This window comes from Mauremys reevesii, linkage group 3 (genome assembly GCF_016161935.1).
Source record: "Mauremys reevesii isolate NIE-2019 linkage group 3, ASM1616193v1, whole genome shotgun sequence".
NCBI classification, from domain to species: domain Eukaryota; kingdom Metazoa; phylum Chordata; order Testudines; family Geoemydidae; genus Mauremys; species Mauremys reevesii.
The window spans coordinates 21,977,015-21,997,358 of NC_052625.1; the positions used below are offsets into that span (position 1 = coordinate 21,977,015).

A 20,344-nucleotide genomic window follows, 5' to 3' on the forward strand; every position below is an offset into this window, starting at 1 on the left:
AAGATTGCAAAACTTGGATAGTGAACAGGTGACACTGACAAGGTCCTATGGATAAGTGGGAATACAGTTTGTCTTAATTGTTGCACTAGAAATGAAAACCCAACCCTTGTGTCCTGAAAATTGAGAAGCTGTGTTTCATCAAATTACCATTCATTTCACATTGAAAGCCAGAGATGGAACAATTACAAATAAAAATATAGTGTATTTCAACCATTTGTCAGACAAAAATATAGATATCTGAAACATCCAGAAAGAATTAGGCTTTTATTTTGAAAAATAAATCACATCATTAGACAGCCTGGCTAAGTTACAAGAGGTTTGTAGTCAATAAATTCACTGGTCATTGTCAAACTATTGATTTCTTTTACATTTTAATTCTTTCTACTCCATGCTGTTGTGAAAACAATGTCTCTCTAATCTGGACATAGAGAACTCTCCATAGGCCTGACTTAATGCCCCACTAAGTCAGTGGGTGTATTTACGTTGGATCAACAGACTTTGAATCAGGCTCTAGAAGCTAAATTTGCCCCTGTGCAGAGGGCCTAAAGTGCTATACAAGCTTCATGCAGACACTCTGCATGGGGTGAATTTTGCCCTGACGTTACAAGATATATTTTATTACCATGCCTAATTTTCATTACAAATGCATCCAATTCCGCATTCAGGGCCACACAGGGACTCCCGCTGAAGGGCAAGATTCAACTCTCACTAAAAATCAATGGGAGTTTTTCCATTACTTCAGTGGCAGTTGGATTAGGCCCATTAGTTGATCCAAAAGAGGTAGGATCCCTTACACAGACAAGATTCCAATCTGTGGAAGCAACAGGAGATTTTTCCCAAGTAGAGTATGCTGTACAGGACTTGTAACGATGTTGACATTATAGCTTTGAGCCATACGTCCATTTTAAGAGAAAAGATCCTCTTGAGCGTTTGGCGAAATGTTCAGCACACTGTGCATGGAGCTACAGAAAACCTCCCTTTCCCACTAGGTTTTTTAGGACAGTTGTGAGCCTAACTCCCAGTGCGCTTCAGATATGTGCACCAAATTCTGCCCTCAAGCAGATAGCTCCCAGTGAAGTCAGTGAGGGTTATGTGGGTGAATCCAAGGGCAGAATTTGGCCTAAACTGATTGAAGTGTAACAGCTTGAAAACTATCTCACAGATACGTTAAGGGTAGTACGTTAACTGTGATACTAGCTCTCCTCCTCCACTTCCCCTGCCTCACAACAGTTCCATTCCCCTCTCAACCTTTTCTTCCTACACCTCCCGTACCCAGTCTCTGAGGATGAAGCATTCATTGTATTCTTTTTCTCCAACCTTTTGTCTGATCCTGGTCTCTATAATACTCTCAAACCTCCCTCATTCCCTTCTCATTCATGCTCTCTCTCTCTCTCATCTGGCTCTTTTCTCTCAGCCTTCAGATATGTCACTATCTCCTCTTACCCTAAGAATAATCCCTGACTCTCTAAATACTTACTCCTTTCCCCCACCTCCTCTTCACACCTAAGCCCTTCAGCATCCAGCCAACTCTTGCTGCTTTGACTTCCTTCCCTGCTAACTCTCTCCTTTACTCTTGCAATCAGATTTTCACCTCCTCCATCCCACTGCTCTCACTAAACCCACGGGTTTCCTCTCTACCCTCACCCTCCTTGACCTTTCCACCTGTGGTGGCGGCTGATTCTCTTTGCTTGTAGTCAGTTCCAAACTCCCACCCCGGGCATTGGAGTGGAAATCCCACCTACAGCCTTTGGGGATGCAGGAAATCACCCAGAAATCACTCCGACACTGCTATTGGTAACACACACAGCTTTGTCAGCAGCAGTTACGTTGAGCAGCCTACCATCCCCACCATGCTCTCTCAGGCACAATCAGGGGCTTCTTTCCTTTCAGGCTCTGACTGATCCTCAAGAGCAACACTGTGCAGGATCAAAGGGGCCACATGCTCAGGCCTCTCCCTGGACTCAGCCTGCTGTCTCCCTGCAGCAGCACATGCTCTCTCAAGCAGCCCACACAGTCCCTTTCCCTTCTCCAATTGCAGGAGAGCCAGCAACACACAGACAGGGCGGGATTTCCTGCCAGCTCTTTAATCAAAGAGTGGGGGAGGCTGGCGCCTCCTGTTTGTTCATTCCCCTGCCATTCATTGCATTGCTTCTGATCTGTGATGTGGAGCTGCATACTGCTGCTTTCAGTTCCATTGTCCACACACCATCCTTCTCAACTCTCGCTCATCTCCAGGGGCTATTATGCAGCTGGCACATCACCTCTCTCTCAGACAGCTCCTTCAATGTCTGCCTTAAAGGCTCCATCGTCTCCCCTTTTCTCCTCTTCACTAGTATGCCACAAGATTGTCTGTCTGTCTATAACCCCTACGAGATCTTAACCCCTCTCATGGTTTCAACTATTGATGACTCCCACATCTACCTCTCCCCTCCCCATGCCCTGATACAGTTCTTCCTGGATGTCCCACCATCAACTTAAACACAACACAATAAAACTGGAATTCATCTACCTCTCCGTCCTCCCCTCCATCCTTCCCACATCCGAGGCTCACAAACTCGCGTTCCTTCATCCCACACATTCAGTCTGTTGCTAAATCCTGCCACTGTTTCCTTTACAACAGATCCAAAAATCCATCCATTCCTTTTCATCTCTACTGCCCAAATCCTTGTCCAGGCCTTGATCATGTCCTGCCTAGTCTACTGTGTATCTCCTCTCTCTGAACTTCCTGACATCTACCTTATTCCCATTCAATCCATCTATAATGCAGCTACCAAATCATCTTCTTCTGCTAGGGTGACCAGACAGCAAATGTGAAAAATCGGGACGGGGGGGGGGAGGGTAATAGGAGCCTATATAAGAAAAAGACCCAAAAATCGGGACTGTCTCTATGAAATCAGGACATCTGGTCACCCTATCTTCTGCTGCTCTGACCACATCACTCCCCTTTCTCAACTGCTTTATTGACTCTGCATCCCTTTCCACCTCAACTTCAGATTCCTCATTGGGCTTTTCCAGGCTCTCCGTACAGCTCTACCTCCGCATCACTGGTTATATGAATCTAATCTATTTGATCCCTATATTCCCCCAAATCCACCTCACCCCAGGCTGCCTTTGTTCCCATCTGCAACAAGCACCTCTGTGCCTTCTCCCATGCTACTCCCTGCAGCTGGAATACCCTTCCCAAACCATGTACCCCAACCTCCTTCAAAACCCTCCTCAGAATGTGCAATCAGTCCTCTAGTTAACTCCCCCTCAATTGTTAAAAAACATAGTTATGCAAGTACCCAGAACAAACAAAAAGCTAAGAACAAACCCGATCCATCCTGAACAACCCAAGCCACCAAGTAAGCATACTCTGTGTCCCTTCCTTCCATCAACCTGGCTTGTTACCTTCCTCTGCAGCTTATCTGACTGCCGTCAATTTAGACTGCAAGCTTTGCAGAGTACGAACCAAGAGCATTATTCTCCACTCTGTTATGTTAGTTGTTTTAACTTCATCAGCTTCAGTGAAGTTACGATAGAGAAAGAAAAACAAACAAAAAAGCAGGATTACAGAATGGAGAATCAGGCCCCTTATTTACTGTCTAAAGTCCCATGCACACCTGCAGCATGGTGCAATGTAAAAAATAATTATGGATAACAACAGTATTACCTCTACAGAGGGATATGTCTTATTGCTGTCGGTACTACGTTCTCCTGGAATGCTGCCTGCTGATCGTCCTTCACATTTGTACCTGAAACGCATGCCTCTCTGCCTGGGTTGCTCGAATATTTCGACGCAGGGTTCAGACCCACCTTTAGGAAAATGAAAATGTTTAAGGTTACAACACAATACAGCTTAAAAAGAAAAAAGGAAGGATGGCTTTATGGTTAAAGCACTGGACCGGGATCTAGGTTCTACTCCTGGATCTTCTACAGATTTCTTGGGTGATCTTGGGTAAATCATTTAGTTTATCTGTGCCTCAGTTCCCACTCTGTGAAATGGGGGTGATGATAAATGCTCTCTCTCACTCATCTCCTCATATATTTAGACTGGCAGCTCCTCATGGCAGGGTCTGTCTCTTACTGTGGGCTTGTCTATATTACTGGCTGGATCGACAGGCAGTGATCGATCCAGCAGGGGTTGATTTATCACATCTAGTCAAGACGCAATAAATTGACCACTGAGCGCTCTCCCGTCGACTCCAGTACTCCACCAGGGAGAGAGGCGCAGGTGGAGTTGATGGGGGAAGCGTCAGCCGTTAACTTACCACAGTGAAGACACTACGGTAAGTAGATCTAAGTACATTGACTTCAGCTACGCTATTCATAGCTGAAGTTGCATAACATATATCGATCCCCCCCCCCCTCCCAGTGTAGACCAGGCCTGTGTATATTAACACAATGGGAGCCCCAGAGGAGGAGGCTTCTAGGCACTGCTGTAATATAAATAATCATTAGTAGGGTTCCCGCGCCATGGAGCTCAGTTTCTCTTAGATAGTGGTGAGGGCCTGTCTGCTGAAAGATTATTTCATAATGTCAAAATGAACAGATTAGTCCAAAGGAATGGATGAAATTTTTAATTATAGTACATTTTTCTGAATGCAAGTCCCCTCAGAATGAAGGTGTTTCCTCTGAATCGACTGATTTAGCTTCTACTGCAGTGAAGCAATAAATTCTACGCAAATTAGGCAAAATCCCCTAATGCTTTCAGTTTCTTTACTGTGGTCCCAGAAATTGCATTGCTATACTTTGAGCTGTCCATTTCCCACAAGAGCCAGCATGAGCAGCAAGGGTACTCACAAGATTTTAGTAAAGGCTATTGGGAATCTGTCAAAGGGCCCAGTGAGTGAGAAGGCAACTTTCAGGGAATGGGTGTCAGGAGATGGTGGAGCTGACATTAGTTAAGGCTTTGGACAGATCCTGACTTAGCAGGAGTCTACATACTTTTTCAGGGTGACATTCACCCTCTTCAGAAGGCCAGAACAAGGCCTGGGCCCCACTTAAGTCTAAATACAGTAAATTCCACCCTCACTGACAGCACTGAAAATGCTAGCCAGTCAAGCAGTGACATAACAACCTAGCGGTATGTGAGCAGCAAATACTGGAGAAGCAAAAATGAATAAATAAAAGGTTTAGTTTAGAAACTGAATTATTTTAGTTGGAACACACACATGGTCAAATTCTGCACTGACTTATACCTCATGCTCATATAACAACGTCCTACACAGACAAGCTGGATGTGCATTACAAAGAAGCAGGAATGGTAATATGGCACAGTTAAATACATTTGGCAGCAAAGATCCTACAGCATGTCAGCAAAACAATGTTGGAACTTCAATTGTTGTACCCAAAGTAGACACTAAAGGAGATAGAAGATCCTCTCATTCCTTCCTACATATATTTTGGACAGTTCTATAGGAGTTTTTGGGGAGAGATACACTTCAGTATTAAAACCTTTTGTTGCTGCCAAATTGGCTTATATTGGGACTCATCAACTCAAAGCTTGCATGTACTGGTTCACAAGAATGTCATTTCCTACTAGATTTCTTGGGCCCAAAAAGTCTTTTATTGCAGTACTATAAATCACTTAGCTTACTCCACTTTCCTGTTCTAGGAGTTAAGTGACAACAGCTCTTGAAAGAATAATGTGTAAGAGAAAAGTAGAACTCCATCTGTGTGACAGCATATTGACCTTTACTTTTATATTGACAGATAGCTATGGAATGGTGATGTGCATAGAAGTTCTGTTGCTGGCTGAGGGGGAACAGTCTTTAAATCAAGCTGGATGTCTTTCTAAAGGATATGCTATAGCTCAATCAGCAGCTATGGGCTTGATGCAGGAACCACTGGTGAAGTGCTTTGGCCTGTATTATGCAAAAATGTCAGACTAGATGATTATAATGGTCCCTTCTGGCCTTAAAGTCTATTACTCTATGAACAAGGCTGGAGACAATTTGGATGTTTCTAAATTGGGGAAAGTTACCAAAGAGTTTCACAGTAATCTTAACATTGTTATATCTGTGTAACCCCATCAGCTGAACCAAAGAGAATTTTGTCTCATGTCTCTAGTTTCCAAGATTTCACTATTTCATATTTTGTTGCCGAATCCTTTTGGAATGACAGAATGAGCCTTAACATTGTTTTTAGCCAACTTCTCATAAAAAGGAAGTAACCAAATATGCCACTTTCCAGCCAGTGAATGTCCAGGTCAACATCTGACGACTTTAGAAATGACATCAGAAAATGACCTGACATATTCAATACATGCTGGCCATCACCCTGGCTCCTGTTCTTTTAAAAGGACTGTCCCTTTCCTAAGCTCTGCCCCTTCTTGAGGTATCCTTTTGCACATGCTGTCTTCTGGTCAGAATAAGCATGACTAGCCAGAGAATAATAAATCATAGAAACAGAGATGGTAAAACAAAACAAAAACCCACAAAAGCAACACAGGAGTGACTTCAATGGGAGATCAGGTTTCTTAGTATCTCACAGAATTGGGCCCATAAATTGTGTGCAGATGTCTCTCACACCCTCAAAACTACTTATACTTGTCTCACAAGCATAGTCCAGTGGTTGGGGCACCATAAAGGGAGTCAGGAGGCTCTACCAGTGATCAGCTCTATCACCTTGGGCATTATCACTTAATCTCTCCTGTGCTTTGGTTTCCTCATCTATAAACAGAGATAAAGATACACACTTTTGTGGAGCACTTTAGGATTATAGATAGAAGTTGCTATACACATATTAAGTATTGTTATTAAAATAAAGAAATGAGTATCTATCTAGGGAATTATAAAGTGCCTAATCATCATGTAACTTAGGAGACACAGATATACACGTATGTGCGTGCAAATATACGTAGATGTACCCACAACCCCACCCACCCATGTCACCTGTCAAAGCCATATAGAGTCTTGTCAGTTATGACTGGTTTATAGCAATTGCTTCAAGGACTTTAATATCTCTACTTTAACCTATAATTTTACCTTCAATATACACGTCTAAAGGGTTAGTGTCTCACCCACTGATGATGTCAACTGCATTTTAAAAGTCAGGCCTCAATTGTCTTTATGTAGATTTAATTTGTGGTTGAAATAAAGGTTACTTAAGTCACCCCCATTGCTTAACAGTAGGTGTGTGCTTGTGGGAAAGCAAAACCCAATGACGCAGTAACCTCCAGAGATTAGAAATTAAACAATTTTAATCTGATTTTCTTTCTTGAAGAACCAAATTATCATCTACAGCTTTACTAAACCAGGCACCAGGCAGACAAGAAACACGAAAGGGTTTGTGTGAACCAAGGCTCATGGAGACTTAGAATCATCACTCTTTGTAGCAATACTAGACATCCATTTCTTGTTCCCATTTTCTGTAAATTAATGTGCTCTTGCCAAAGCAACACAGCTGAGACTATTTCACAATCCCCACTCACACAAACAAAGGGCCTCCACACATGAACATGTACTTTTTAGAGTAGAAGAAATATAAACTACATCAAAAGCGGACATTCTTGTAATGGCAACAAGGACTAATTCTGGAAGCGTAATATGCTGCTTAATTAGCTTTAGTTAACTACTGAGACATGAAACTGAAATGGAAGAAACATACAAATCCATATTAAAGGAAGTACTAAGTTTTATTTGTACTTATGTTTATTGGCCTTAGGATTATTGTGCTCTGTATCCCAGCATGCCTGTTTCTCTTTTTGTTATGATACTGCATTTGTATTTGCATGAATGCATTGAAAACTGCAATACATAATTTGAAAGAAAATGAGATGTAAATTCTCAATGACGAGTGGTAGAAACTAGTGAAACCATCAATGACAATGTGAGTACAGCAAGGAATGAAAGTTACACTGATTCAAGATCTGGGACTTGATTCTGTATCAGTGACAAAAAAAGCATATCTAAACCGAGAAAGCACAGACAGTTTAAAGTTTAAAGCACAGACAGTTTAATACATCACCAGCCATCAGAATTAAAACTAAAAGATGGAAGCAAATACTGATTTCCCTGTTTACCATTAGGAAGCGGGTTCTTTACCATGACTGCCAAAGATCTGATGCAAAACTGCAGCTGTGACTGCAAAGGACTTTCAAGGATGCTCTGCCTTTGACTAGCATACCTAATGCCCAAGAACGTGCAATGGAAACAGGGAAGGAGAAATATGTGCAAAGCATTTGTCTTGAAGTGAGGATTTCTATTTGCAAGTGGAATTCCTGAATTATCTGGAGAAGTCTGGTTGGACCTCAGTGATGAGTTCAGGGAAAGGTGAAGAACAAAGGGAAGTTGGCCGTGAAATACCATGCATCTTTCAATGCACTGCAGGAAAAACAACTGGATCATGGAATCAAATGTTGCCTCCAACTAGCAGAGCCACAGATTCCTCTGCACAGAGGGCACAGGCTGTGTGAAGAGTCAACGCCACGAGACTGCAATTCTGGCATTCAACTGGGGAGTGTTCTGTGGAGACACACTCTGATGCAGTATCTGGAGTGTGTGAATGAGGTGGAGGAGGGGCACAGAGTGGTGGGAGTTTGACTATCAACAATGCAAAGTCACAACAGAAAATCCCAATGCAGAGGGGTACATTAGGTATGGACATTATGGTGGCACTGGTGGGAAAATTCTGCCCCTCCAACTCATGTGTAGATACCCTGTTCGGAATTTGTGGACCAGGTGTCCCAACCTGCATATCCAAAAATCAGCGGGCACTTCTGAAAAATTAGGCCTTAAATATTAAGTATTTGCCACCCCCTATAGCAGGCCAGGGAGGAGTACTGGTCACAGACCTACTATAAAATATTATGATTCAACCTAAAACAAGTGCAAATACATTCTTAATTCAGAACAAGCAACCCCCTACATGTACTACTTCTTTCTTGTCACGTGACATTACAGAATAGTAACTAGAAGAGAACTTGTAAATACTAGGAAGTTAAGAACTTCCCCTGCTGAAACATTCCTTCACCAATTACTAATAAGTTGAAAACATATTAGTCGCAGATAACAGAGATAGATATCTACTGTTTCAGCTTATCTGCTCTAAAATACAATATTTTTTTTAAATTATGTGTGAATTCAATAATTTGATTTATCTGATTAAGAGCCAGTATTTAGATGAGCAGATCAAACAGGTACACTGGCAATGGTTGACTGAGGAGACATTCACATATCATATACAGGTTTGGGAGCACTTTTCCTCCCAGCAAGCACTCTAATTAATGCAACCAGTTCTAAAATTAAAATGTTAAATCCCCATGAAAGATTCCGGAGGACAAACTTTTGAAAGGAAGTGGAATGCAAGTGCTTCACTGAGACCAAGAGAAACTAAATTACAACTTTGGATTCCTTTGGCTACCAAATCTGTGATCACTTTCTGTGGTATTGCCTCTCATTTTCATACTAATTTATTTTGGCCATGACCTGTTCTGATGTGAACTGGATTCAGTTGAGCACTAAGCTGACATTAGCCAACTGATGTCTTCCCCTGATCTGAGACTTATACTGTAAATTTAGCCTCTACATTTGAACAATGGTTAATTTTTCTTTTAGATTTCAATGAGCCATTTTAAAAGTTATCAGAATCTTTTTAACATTTTCTTAAACTAATTCAAATGTTATGTTTGTTCACTAACTCATTCCTTATGGTCACCTAAGGGCAACTTGGACAAGGATTTAATATTGCTTCTAAAAATCACAACTGTCACCTTTTTAGCAATATAGTCTTAAGTGGCAGAATAAGAAAAATAGGCCAAGATTTTCAGATGTGACTAGTGATTTGGGGAGAGAGGCAGTCAGTTTTTAGGTGCTCAACTTGAGACAATTGATAGGAACTGTACACCTAACCTCCACTGAAACTCAGGTCCCTTTAAGGTGGGCACCGAAACATTTAAGCAGCCAAAAATCACTAGTAAAATTTGACAATCTATTAATATGCAATATATATTGATCCTCATAAATCACTGCACAAATGCATTAGCCAGGATCCACCGCTTAAACAACTGGGGCTTTTCATGTCACATTAACCTTTGCAATCGGGAGATTTTCTATTGTGAGAGGCAAGTTCTGGGTGATTGCTTTAAAGTGCAGCTTTCTACCCTTGACCCTCAGATTGCCACAAGCCATGAGGATCAGAGGCAGCAACTGTCCCATATGGCTGCCATTTTTAAAATGTAAATGCTTTGTTACATTCCTTTCAAGGGGTAAAATGACACATTAGGATCCCTTGGGAGTACCCATCCTCACAGCAGGATTAAATCCCATTCCCAGCTATGACTGCTGAGAAGGAGCCTGGGCTCCTAGCAGCTTGCAAAGCAGGCAGTCTCTTGGCTGCCCTGATGAGAAAGGGGAGACTCTCCTCCAAAGCTCCCTGCAGCTGGCAGGCATTTACTCTCCTCCTTCCCCCCTGCCCCCCTCCAAAAAATCTGCTTTATTAATGGGAAGGTAAGGCAGGGTAGGAACCAGTGCCTTCCTCCCAGATGTTAAGCATCAAAGGAGGGAAGAAACAGTGGCTCCCAGGAGGGGCTTCATACAAACAAAACAGACAAATGTTTGTGAAAAGTGGGTTAGTGCCCACCATCCCTACCCCAGATGTGAGCAGATGTCAGAGCAGAGGATGGAGCTCATTTCTACGTAAGGGGCAGGTTCCCCCAATATTCCCTAAACTGGGCCCAACCCCCATGCCACCACAATTGTTTTTTTGTTAAAAGATGCCCATGTTGGTCAAATAACCAGCCTTGCTTCTCCCACCTTCTACCAAGTGAGGATCGAGGGGAAAGTGAATGCAACTGTCCTTTAAAACAATATGGCTATTATATTTCCCTATATACGTCACCTGCAAACAAAATGGAACACTGGGGCCATATTTTCAAATGTGAGTGTTCACAATTAGACACCTGAACACCTATTTTAGGCATCTTAACAGGGACTTGGGGGCCAACTCGGATATTTAATTGCTTGAATCCAGATTTAGGTGCCTAACTTTAGGTACCCAAGTCTGAAAATATATACACAATTTATATACAATGTATTGTTTAAATAAACGGATTATTTAATGTTGTTCCTCTACCACAGAAGCTCTCAACTAAAAGTTAGTTATGGAGAAGCTCCTCCCCATTACTTTAGGCAGCCTATAGTCTCTCTGCCTTAATGTATTATGACCAGTTGTTAATAACCACTGCCTCAGGAAGGATAGTCACTTCCTGCTGTAAAAACACACTGACAGGCACGTTTCTGTGTATATTTTACACTTGTTCAATATTATTCTCTTTGATTTCCTAATGGATTTATCCTAGAAGGGGAGGGGGATTTAAAATGTTGGGGGCACAACTATAATGAAGTCAACAGAATTGCTGCCATTTATACCCAGGATGAATTTGGTCTGTTAAATTCTATCAACACCTCTCACAAAAAGCCACACGCTTGAAATCCGCATGTCATGTGAACAGACTGCTTCATCGACCAGCTCTCACACTGCTACTTCCCTTCAACAACAACAAAAATTAATTCTTTCCTTCCCCACCTCACCTCTTCCTGTGTGTCACACTGAAGCCGTATTCTCACCAGGGCTCTGGGGGAGCTCTCTTTAGTGGGCTTGCACACACAGCACTCCCTGAGTGCACAGCCATGTCAGACTCAGAAATCTGCCATTGGGCGAGGTCAAATAATGTCAGTCAAGCCCGGCGGCAGCTGGGGCCCTCTCCACGGCACGAATGGCAGGCAGCTGCCTTCTGCCCAGCCCAGAGCCCTGCGCAGGCTGGGAGAGGAGGACACAGCAGCCCAGCTCACTCCCAGTTTTATAGCAGTTAGACGTGCAGTCACATGCTTAAAGGGTTCGTTATTTGCAGGCAGTCCCAGACAACCTAGTGTCTCCCCCTCCCCTCTTGCATCTGAAGAAGTGGGTATTCACCCAGGAAAGCTCATGCTGCAGAACGTCTGTTAGTCTATAAGGTGCCACAGGATTCTTTGTTGCCCCTCCCCCCGGGTTTCAGAGGTTTTTAAACGCGTAAAGCAGCGAGGGGTTGCCGCCAGCAGAGCAACCCCGACCTCTGTAACACGACAGCTCTCCACACTGCCAGGGGCAGGGCAGCCCGCTGCAGGGCCCCACGGCGCCCAGGGCAGGGTCCCGCGCGATGGCGGCGGCGGCGCCCCGGGGACACTCACCAGCCATGGTGCTGCACACACGCGCTCTCAGCCCGGGACTCTCGGCGGCGGCGGCAGCAGCTCCGCGCCCTCCTGCTGCTCCGGCTCAGCTGTTCCCGGCTCTACCCCGGCCGCTCCTCCCCGCGAGTGGGAATTTCCCGCCGGGGTGACGTAGTAGCGCCGACAGCCCGGCTCCCCCACACGCCTACTGCGGCCGCAGCGCTGTGAGCCGGGGATGAGGGGTCTGATCTCGGCGTGGATACTCCTACAATCGGAGCAATCGCTCCCCTCCCCCTGCGTGCTACAGAGCTACCTCGCCGTGCACAGGCACCCCCCCGCACAGCGCCGGGCTGGCTGCGCCCCGCGCCCACTCCCTCCAGCTGCGCCCCTAGCACGCCAGGCTGACCCTCGCTTGCTTGCCAGAGTGTAACACGGGCCTCCCCTCCCAGCGCTGGCTGGGGCGCTGTCCTCTGCGACCACTGGCAATACCGCCTGTTCCTTCTTCGCTGTCAGCTTGTGATGAGGTGTGAGAGTGCCCTCTCTGCTGGGCAGGCACACATTTTCCTCCTCTCTCTCTCTCTCTCACACACACACAAGCCATCCCGTGCTCACACCACACAGGCACCCCATATATAATGACACACACACGGGGTACTCACATTTTAATACCAAGTGCTTTAGAAATAGCGAAGAAAGCGAAGCTCAGATGGGACAGTAATGTATTGGCATGGCAAAATTCACAAATGTTGACTATGCGTAAAACAGACACAGGACCCTGCCCCAGGCAATGGCCACACGCCCCTGCAATCCAACACACTCTCTCAAACACACAGCAGCAGTTTAATATAAGCAGCCATAGCAGTTGCTCCATAATCATGGTTGCAACTGAATGTCCATTATGAGCCTGAGGTTGTGCTCCTTCCCAGACCATAATAGCCAAAATTGGTAGGTTAAATATGATATTTTTAGTAAATTGGACAATTGGTTCCTGAATTATGCGAGTAATTCAGAGTGTTTAAGATTTTAATGCCACATTGTCCCAATATAAAAAAAGAAAGTAGAGAAAAACAATTTCACTTACTAGACTCCTCTCAGAGATCTAGTGCCCAGGTCAAAATTTAGTTGACTGAAGTCTAATTTCCAAAAGTTAACAACTTTTGATTTTGGAACATTGATAGGGAATGTCAGCTTCAACATTTAGTACAGGATGTTGAGGGATATTTCATTTAATTAAAAAGAGTATAAGGCTCTCACCCTTTTCCCTGCAAAGATAAATCACTCAGTAACCTGACTGACCAGGAGGCTTATCAACTTCAAAAGAGAAGTGTTCCCTTCTTTCCTCACAGTCAGGGCCATCTCTACCTTTTTTGCTGCCCCAAGCAGCGAAGCAAAGAAAAAAAAAGTGGCTGCAGCAGTGCCACCAAAGAAGAAAAAATGAAAAAGCTGCTGCTGAACTGCCACCAAAGAAGAAAAAAAGTCGGAGTGCCGCCCCAAGAACGGACGGAGTGCCGCCCCTTCACATTTGCTGCCCCAGGCACCTGCTTCCTTAGCTGGTGCCTAGAGCCGGGCCTGCCCAAACTAAGACACCAGCTTCCCCAATGTCCTCATACCCCCTGATAGCCCTATGTGCCTCCCCACCCCCAGGCCCACCACATGGGTCCTCCTTCCATACACCTTCCTGAGATCCAGGCCTAGATCCCCAGCTCTTCCTAACAGAGATGCATTATTAGGGGATGATGCTCAGGAGCACTCACAGTCTCATCAGTTAAGTGCCACATACCCTTGACATCATTGTTTCCACAGTAACTAAAGTCGACCAAAATAGAGATGAGCAAATTGCAGCCATGACTTTAAATCTCCCCAAACTTCAGGGAATTTGGGATCCAGACCTAGACCTGGATCTGAACTTCTCTATTCGGTCCTATCACTATAATGAGTTGAATTGGAACCCATCTTAAGGGCACCCCTTGAACTTTGGGGAAATCCAGATTCAGATCCCATACTGACTCCAATCTCCATGACTTGCTTGGAACGGGAACACAAGCGTTTACTGGTTTCTCCCTCCTCCCAATCAAAACTTCAGATGGATTGTACAGCACCTTTCGAGTATATTGCATCCTAAAGCTCTACAGAGATAGGAGTGGATTTTGTAAGATGCTGATTGAGTTAGGCATCTAAATGCCTTTGAAATCTGGGCCTTAGATACTACCAGGTGCTATATAAATAGCCCTAAGAAAGGCAGATTTGCATTGGAGCCACTCCATAGTTTAGATTTTCTAATATAAGTCTGATTTTACACAGAATTTTGAGAATCAGAGGGGTAGCCATGTTAGTCTGGATCTGTAAAAGCAGCAAAGAGTCTTGAGGCACCTTATAGACTAACAGACGTTTGGGAGCATGAGCTTTCGTGGGTGAATACCCACTTCGTCGGATGCATGAAAGCTCATGCTCCCAAACGTCTGTTAGTCTATAAGGTGCCACAAGACTATTTGCTGCTTTTACAGAATTTTGACAGTGATGGTAGAAAGTAGAATTTTGTGGTATGAAGGTAGAATTTTTCTATCAAATTTGAAGTGATTTGTATAGGGGTTCCAGAACTTCAGCAGCTTGGAAAGAGAATTGCAGAATTCAAAAATTCTTCTAGTTTTTTTTGCCACTTTGTAGTAAACGAAAAACAAACAAAAATACCCAGAAAACGAGAGAATTAAGATAAAATCTGGTCTTTCCCTTGCTGAGATCCTGTGTCCAACATCAAAATTTGGTGATTAAATTCTAATGTCAAAAGTTAGTTTACTTTTGAATTGGTAAGACTGCTATGGAATGTCTGCTCTGGACTGGTGAGCTTAATTCAGAATGTGAGACAAGCTGAAAAGATGTTCTGGCATGCAAAGGGTTACCAGGTTCCTGCCTATGGTATGGCTGATCTGGACAGAGTTATAAAAAGGAACAGGGAAGGCTGCATCCTCACTCCTCCCAGTTGTTGATGCTGGAAAGACCCTGTGTGGAGTTATTTTATGGAGGGTGGGAATTTTGATTTTGGAAGTAAATATAAGCGAGGGAATGGTCCCGCTATTGTGGGGAACTTTCCTGGCTTCTGCGCTACCCCGGTGAAGTGGGCTAGCGAAAGGATCTGAGTCCTCGCTCCCACTTCCTCTACCCAGAGGCTCCCTGCTCTTGAGGACTCCTCTTCCACTTTCCTGTCTGGCAGAGTTCTCGTAACCCCAACAAGGCTGGGCCCAGGATTCCTGCGGGGGCTCAACCCCCAACCCTGCTGTGGTCACCTAGGACAGGGGCTAGGGTGTCCCCACTCCAGGGTACCCTCTCTGCACGGGGCACCTCCCTGACCCACTGATTATTCCATTCAATTTAAAGCAAATACAAGTTGTTTAATAAACAATTAATTTTAAAAAGGAATAAGGAAAAATGGGAAAGGTTACAGGAAAACACATCACCCTGCTCTGTGGCAGGGAACATCACAAACAGTGTCTCTGGACATCAAGGCAGTTCACAGTCTGTTCCTCGTAGGTCCCAGGCCTCCATCTCAGGCTCTGGCTGTGCTGCAGGGATGCTGTGCGTTGGACACTTGCAATGGTGGTGGCCACACACCTCCGGGCTTTGGGTGGTGGGACCCTTCTTCCCAGAGTCAGCCCCCCCATCAACTTAAGAACCCCCTCCCAGCCTGGCCTGCAAGGACCCTTTGGCTGGAGGTGTCTTTCTGCACTGGGCCCTTTGCCCAAGGTCCCCCCCTTGGCTGGTCCCAGTTACTCACCACACCTGGCTCTGTGGCTGCAGCTCTGCTCCCAGCACAGGATCTGCTCTCCCTGGGCTGTGTCTCTGGCTGCAGCTCTGCTCCCAGCACAGGATCTGCTCTCCCTGGGCTGTGTCTCTGGCTCTGTGGCTGCAGCTCTGGCCCTTCTGGATCTGGCAAGGCTCTGCTCTCCAGCTTAGCTTGGGCCCCTGCTTTCTCCTTCGTTTGGCCCCTCTCTGTCTGACCCAGGCAATTCCAGCTCACATGGAGGATCAGACCCACCCTGGCCTTCTGTCTCCCTGATTAGCCTGCCCGCCCTGCCAATCAGGCTGACCTGGAGCATTGGCCTCTCGCCATTGTTCCTGGGGACTGTCAATCTCAGGGTCCTGATTTCCCATAGACCCCTCCCCTTTTAGTGCTGGGAGCTAGTAACCAAAACACCCCCACTGAATGTTAGTAAGGGGGCAACAGTCCCCTTACATAAAGCAAGCTCTGAGGAAAGAGATATGAAGTAAATTGTAACTTCCCCAGCTGCTGAGCATGCAGTCCAGTTTATAATGTCACAGAATTAAGAGAGACTTATAGTTTCAGTACAAATGAAAAGAGGAGGAAGCGTCTCTCCCTTTCCCTGCACAGACAGATCTCAAAGGGGAACCTGACCACTAGAGAGGCTCCTCAATGGAAAGGGAACACAAAAGGAATTTTTCCAACCAAAGGTTCATAGAATGGGGATTGCTGGCAAGCCTGTTACGGCTAGTGAGAGTCTGGGGATCCTGAATCATGTGTAAGATGAACTGCTAATGTAGCAATGTATAAGATGTCTAAATGTCATGACCCAGTGATTGAAAGTCTAATTTCATCATACCATTATTGATCAGTAACTACTCACTCAAAAGATTCCTTTGATGAGTTTGTGGCTTTTCTCTCTCTCTGGATCTGGGTCCCTTCCCTTGGTTTTCACTCTGCTTTTGGTTGTAGAGCTGTTTCCCATATTGATGGTGAATAAGAAAATATCCAAACATAGCTGAAAGGTTAAAGAATTCAGTTGTTTCTGCTACTCTGTGTTCTCTACTTCCAGGCTAAAAACATATCAGTCACCCTTGAAACAACCACCTTGGTATGTGGCATGTTTTCTTTAAAGATGTAGAGAGCAACAGATCATATGACAAATCACTTTTTCTGCTCTGATGCACTGTCTTGAGGAAGGTGCTTATAGAGATTATTTAATCACCCTTTTCTCTTGCGACTAGTGTTCTCATAAGAAAATTTTACTTTTATACTGATAGCTAAATTCTTATCTCGTCTTCAAGGCTGCAGATTTGTTCCCCTCTGAATGACACTTTTAAGTCATTTTTCTATGGTGAAACTGAGATCTCTCCACAGTTGATCCTGATAGAAAAAATAATTACACACCGAAGTGTTACCTTTTTCCTTCTCTGCTTGATATATTTTTTTATTTGTAGCATTTTCTATAATGTTTTAATAACTTATGTGCATAGAACCTTTCCTGGGGGACAGACTGGGAAGGCTCCAATGTTCTAGTGACCCTGATGGCCAGCAGGAATTCTAAGCCCTGGTAAAGCCACCAAAGGCAGACAGGTCAGAAGATAGGGACCAGATGCAAAGCGTCTGCCATGTACATTGGCCAAACCGGACAGTCTCTACGCAAAAGAATAAAAGGACACAAATCTGACATCAGGAATCATAACACTCAAAAAACAGTAGGAGAACACTTCAACCTCTCTGGCTACTCAGTAACAGACCTGAAGGTGGCAATTTTGCAACAGAAAGGCTTCAAAAACAGACTCCAAGGAGAAACTGCTGAGCATGAATTGATTTGCAAATTAGATACCATTAACTCTGGCTTGAATAGAGACTAGGAATGGCTGAGTCATTACACTATTTGAATCTTTTTCCGTATGATAACTATCCTTACACCTCTTGTCAACTATCTGTAATTGACCATCTTGATTATCACTACAAAAGATATTTTCCTGCTGATAACAGGTCATCTTAATTAATTAGCCTCTTAGAGCTTGTATGGCATCTTCTCTGTATATACATACACACTTTTCTTATATGTTCCATTCTATGCATCCGATGAAGTGGACTGTAGCCCATGAAAGCTTATGCTCAAATAAATTTGTTAGTCTCTAAGATGCCAAAAGTACTCCTGTTCTTTATACACTATAAATACATTGAACATAAGACAAAACATGGTACTCTACCTCTTTTCAGGATGGGAGAGAGAGAGAAGAACAAGAAGAGAGAAATTAAGTCTTAACCCATAGAACAATGTTTCCCAAACTTGGGACGCTGCTTGTGCAGGGAAAGACCCGGCGGGCCTGGCCAGTTTGTTTACCTGCTGCGTCCACAGGTCCGGCCGATCACGGCTCCCATTGGCCTGGAGCAGCGAGTGGTTGCTGCTGGAAGTGGCGGCCAGTACGTCTCTCGGTCCATGCCACTTCCAGCAGCTCCCATTGGCCTGGAGCAGTGAACTGTGGCCAGTGGGAGCCGCGATCGGCCGGACCTGCGGATGCAGCAGGTAAACAAACCAGCCTGGCCCACTGGGGCTTTCCCTACACAAGCGGTGTCCCAAGTTTGGGAAACACTGCCGTAGAAGAATGATGTTGTGGTTAAGGCACTAGATAGGACTCAAGAGATTGGGATTCAATTCTTGGCTCTGCCAGACTTCCTGTGTGACTTAGGCAGTCACTCGATCTCTCTGGGTTGCACTTTCTCAGCCATGAAATGGGAATAATATTTCCTTTCTCCTAGTCTTGTCTGTATTATTTATTTAAGATGCAAGTATTTCGGGCAGGAACTGTGTCTGACTACATAACTATGTACTGTGCCTAGTACAATGGGGCTGCAATCTCAGTTGATTCCTCTAGGCATTACTGTAATATAAAGAACAATCCTACCTACTTGTTGTCAGGGAAGAGAAGTAAAATATTGGGGCTCACACGCCATTATGCTGTGTGGCATATAAACCTAGGGAGAAGTCTCATATGAAGCAGCTGCAGAAATGTGCTTCTAATGCTACTTACCAGTGTGAGTGCCAGTCAGAGGATACAGGAGGGAAAATAATACCTCTCACCCTGCTTCAGCCCTTGCCACCTGCAGGTTCCTCCTTAAAATGCACTTCTCCTTATAGGCTTATGTACGTCAGCAAGAAATATAAAACTGTTGTTTAAATTAAAAAAACAAAACCACAGAAAATCCATGTCAGTAACAAGACTAGCTAAACCTCCCTGTCAGGTCAATTGTGTGACTTTTCATTGCAGCACGTTCCCCAGCCTCTGTCTGTACATCAGCTCTTTAGCATCTGTGTGGAAGACCCCCCCTCTGCCAGGCACCTCTCTTAGCTGATTCTCTGTCTTCAAGAATCACCAAGGACCTACTTCTGTGCTGAGCTTCTCAGGAGGTGCCTGCCTGCACCTGTTCCCAGTCTACTCCTACATTAGGGGGTGAAGCATTCAGCATAGGGTCTCATATTGGCATTACACTATTCCTGCTCTGGAGCTATTTCCATCTTCACCCCCTCCCCCCATTCTCACCCCTACACATATAGATAAGTAATTGTGGCCTCTTCACATTACCAGAGCTGCATAAAAGGACTAAAATCTGGCCCCGAGTCTTTATTCTAGGCTTTGTGCCTTTATTCAGACGTGATTTACCTTGCATAACATCCCTCTCCTCAAGTCCATGTATTCAGCACCTTGTGGGCCCAGGCTCTAACCTTTATATACTCTGCAATTAAAGCCTGTTTAGAGTGAAGCTGGAACTGAGCCCAGCTGTCCTACCTCCTCCCTCTCCTTGGACCAGTATTAACCCTTTCTCTACTCTCATTTTGCATAGGGTCTATATAACCCACTACTGCTTGGACATGCAAAGACTTACTACTGTGGATAGTCCCACTGAAGTCACAGTGGTAAGAGGACTGGGTCCTTAAATGATGAACTCTGAGGCAGGGACCTTGTCTCTTAATTATGTAAAGTACTAATAGACTATTGGTATTACAATTAAATATAATAGTAATTCCTATTAACAGGGAACTTTCAAAGTTGTAGTAAAGGTAAGGCTTGGGTTTTTGTTGTTTGGTCATTGTTAATTTGAACTTTCCTTTTAACAGCTTTGAAAGCCCCTGCTTTATCATGCATATGAAATATAGAAGAGTTCTGCTATTTCTCAGTCTTGTTCTGCATCATGTGACTGTCAAGATGGCAGTTTCCTGAATGGCTGTTAACTTTTTTTTAATTATATTTAGCACATGTAGGGAAAAAAATAAGTGTTCACTTGTCATTGTAATCTGATGTAGTGGCTGGCCTCTCTTTTATATAAACATGAACAATTTGATAAATAGCCATTTAGCTGCACATTATTTCTGCTTATAGATCCTTCTGCTCAGTAATAATGCTGAAAGGAAGTAAACAATGCTCACAGTTTTTAGCTTTACACATTGCTC

The 20,344-nt window shown here is 44.3% G+C and overlaps 1 protein-coding gene across 6 annotated transcripts in view; it reads right to left on the reverse strand.

Moving 5' to 3' along the window:
- The window catches only part of REL (REL proto-oncogene, NF-kB subunit), a 54,856-nt gene that overhangs the window by 30,888 nt on the left and 3,624 nt on the right, over window positions 1-20,344 (reverse strand). The window contains exons 1-4 of one of the 6 annotated variants that reach the window (XM_039531054.1): window positions 19,557-19,574; window positions 18,927-19,062; window positions 16,766-16,900; window positions 3,653-3,795 (exon numbers count right to left, since the gene is read on the reverse strand). In XM_039531054.1, coding sequence (XP_039386988.1) covers window positions 3,653-3,795; window positions 16,766-16,898 — 276 coding nt within the window. In that variant the 5' untranslated portion in view covers window positions 16,899-16,900; window positions 18,927-19,062; window positions 19,557-19,574. Of the gene's footprint in view, window positions 1-3,652; window positions 3,796-11,513; window positions 11,721-12,149; window positions 12,466-12,534; window positions 12,637-16,765; window positions 16,901-18,926; window positions 19,063-19,556; window positions 19,575-20,344 lie in introns of those variants that run through there. The other 5 variants (XM_039531058.1, XM_039531055.1, XM_039531059.1 and 2 more) reach the window with 5 other exon arrangements.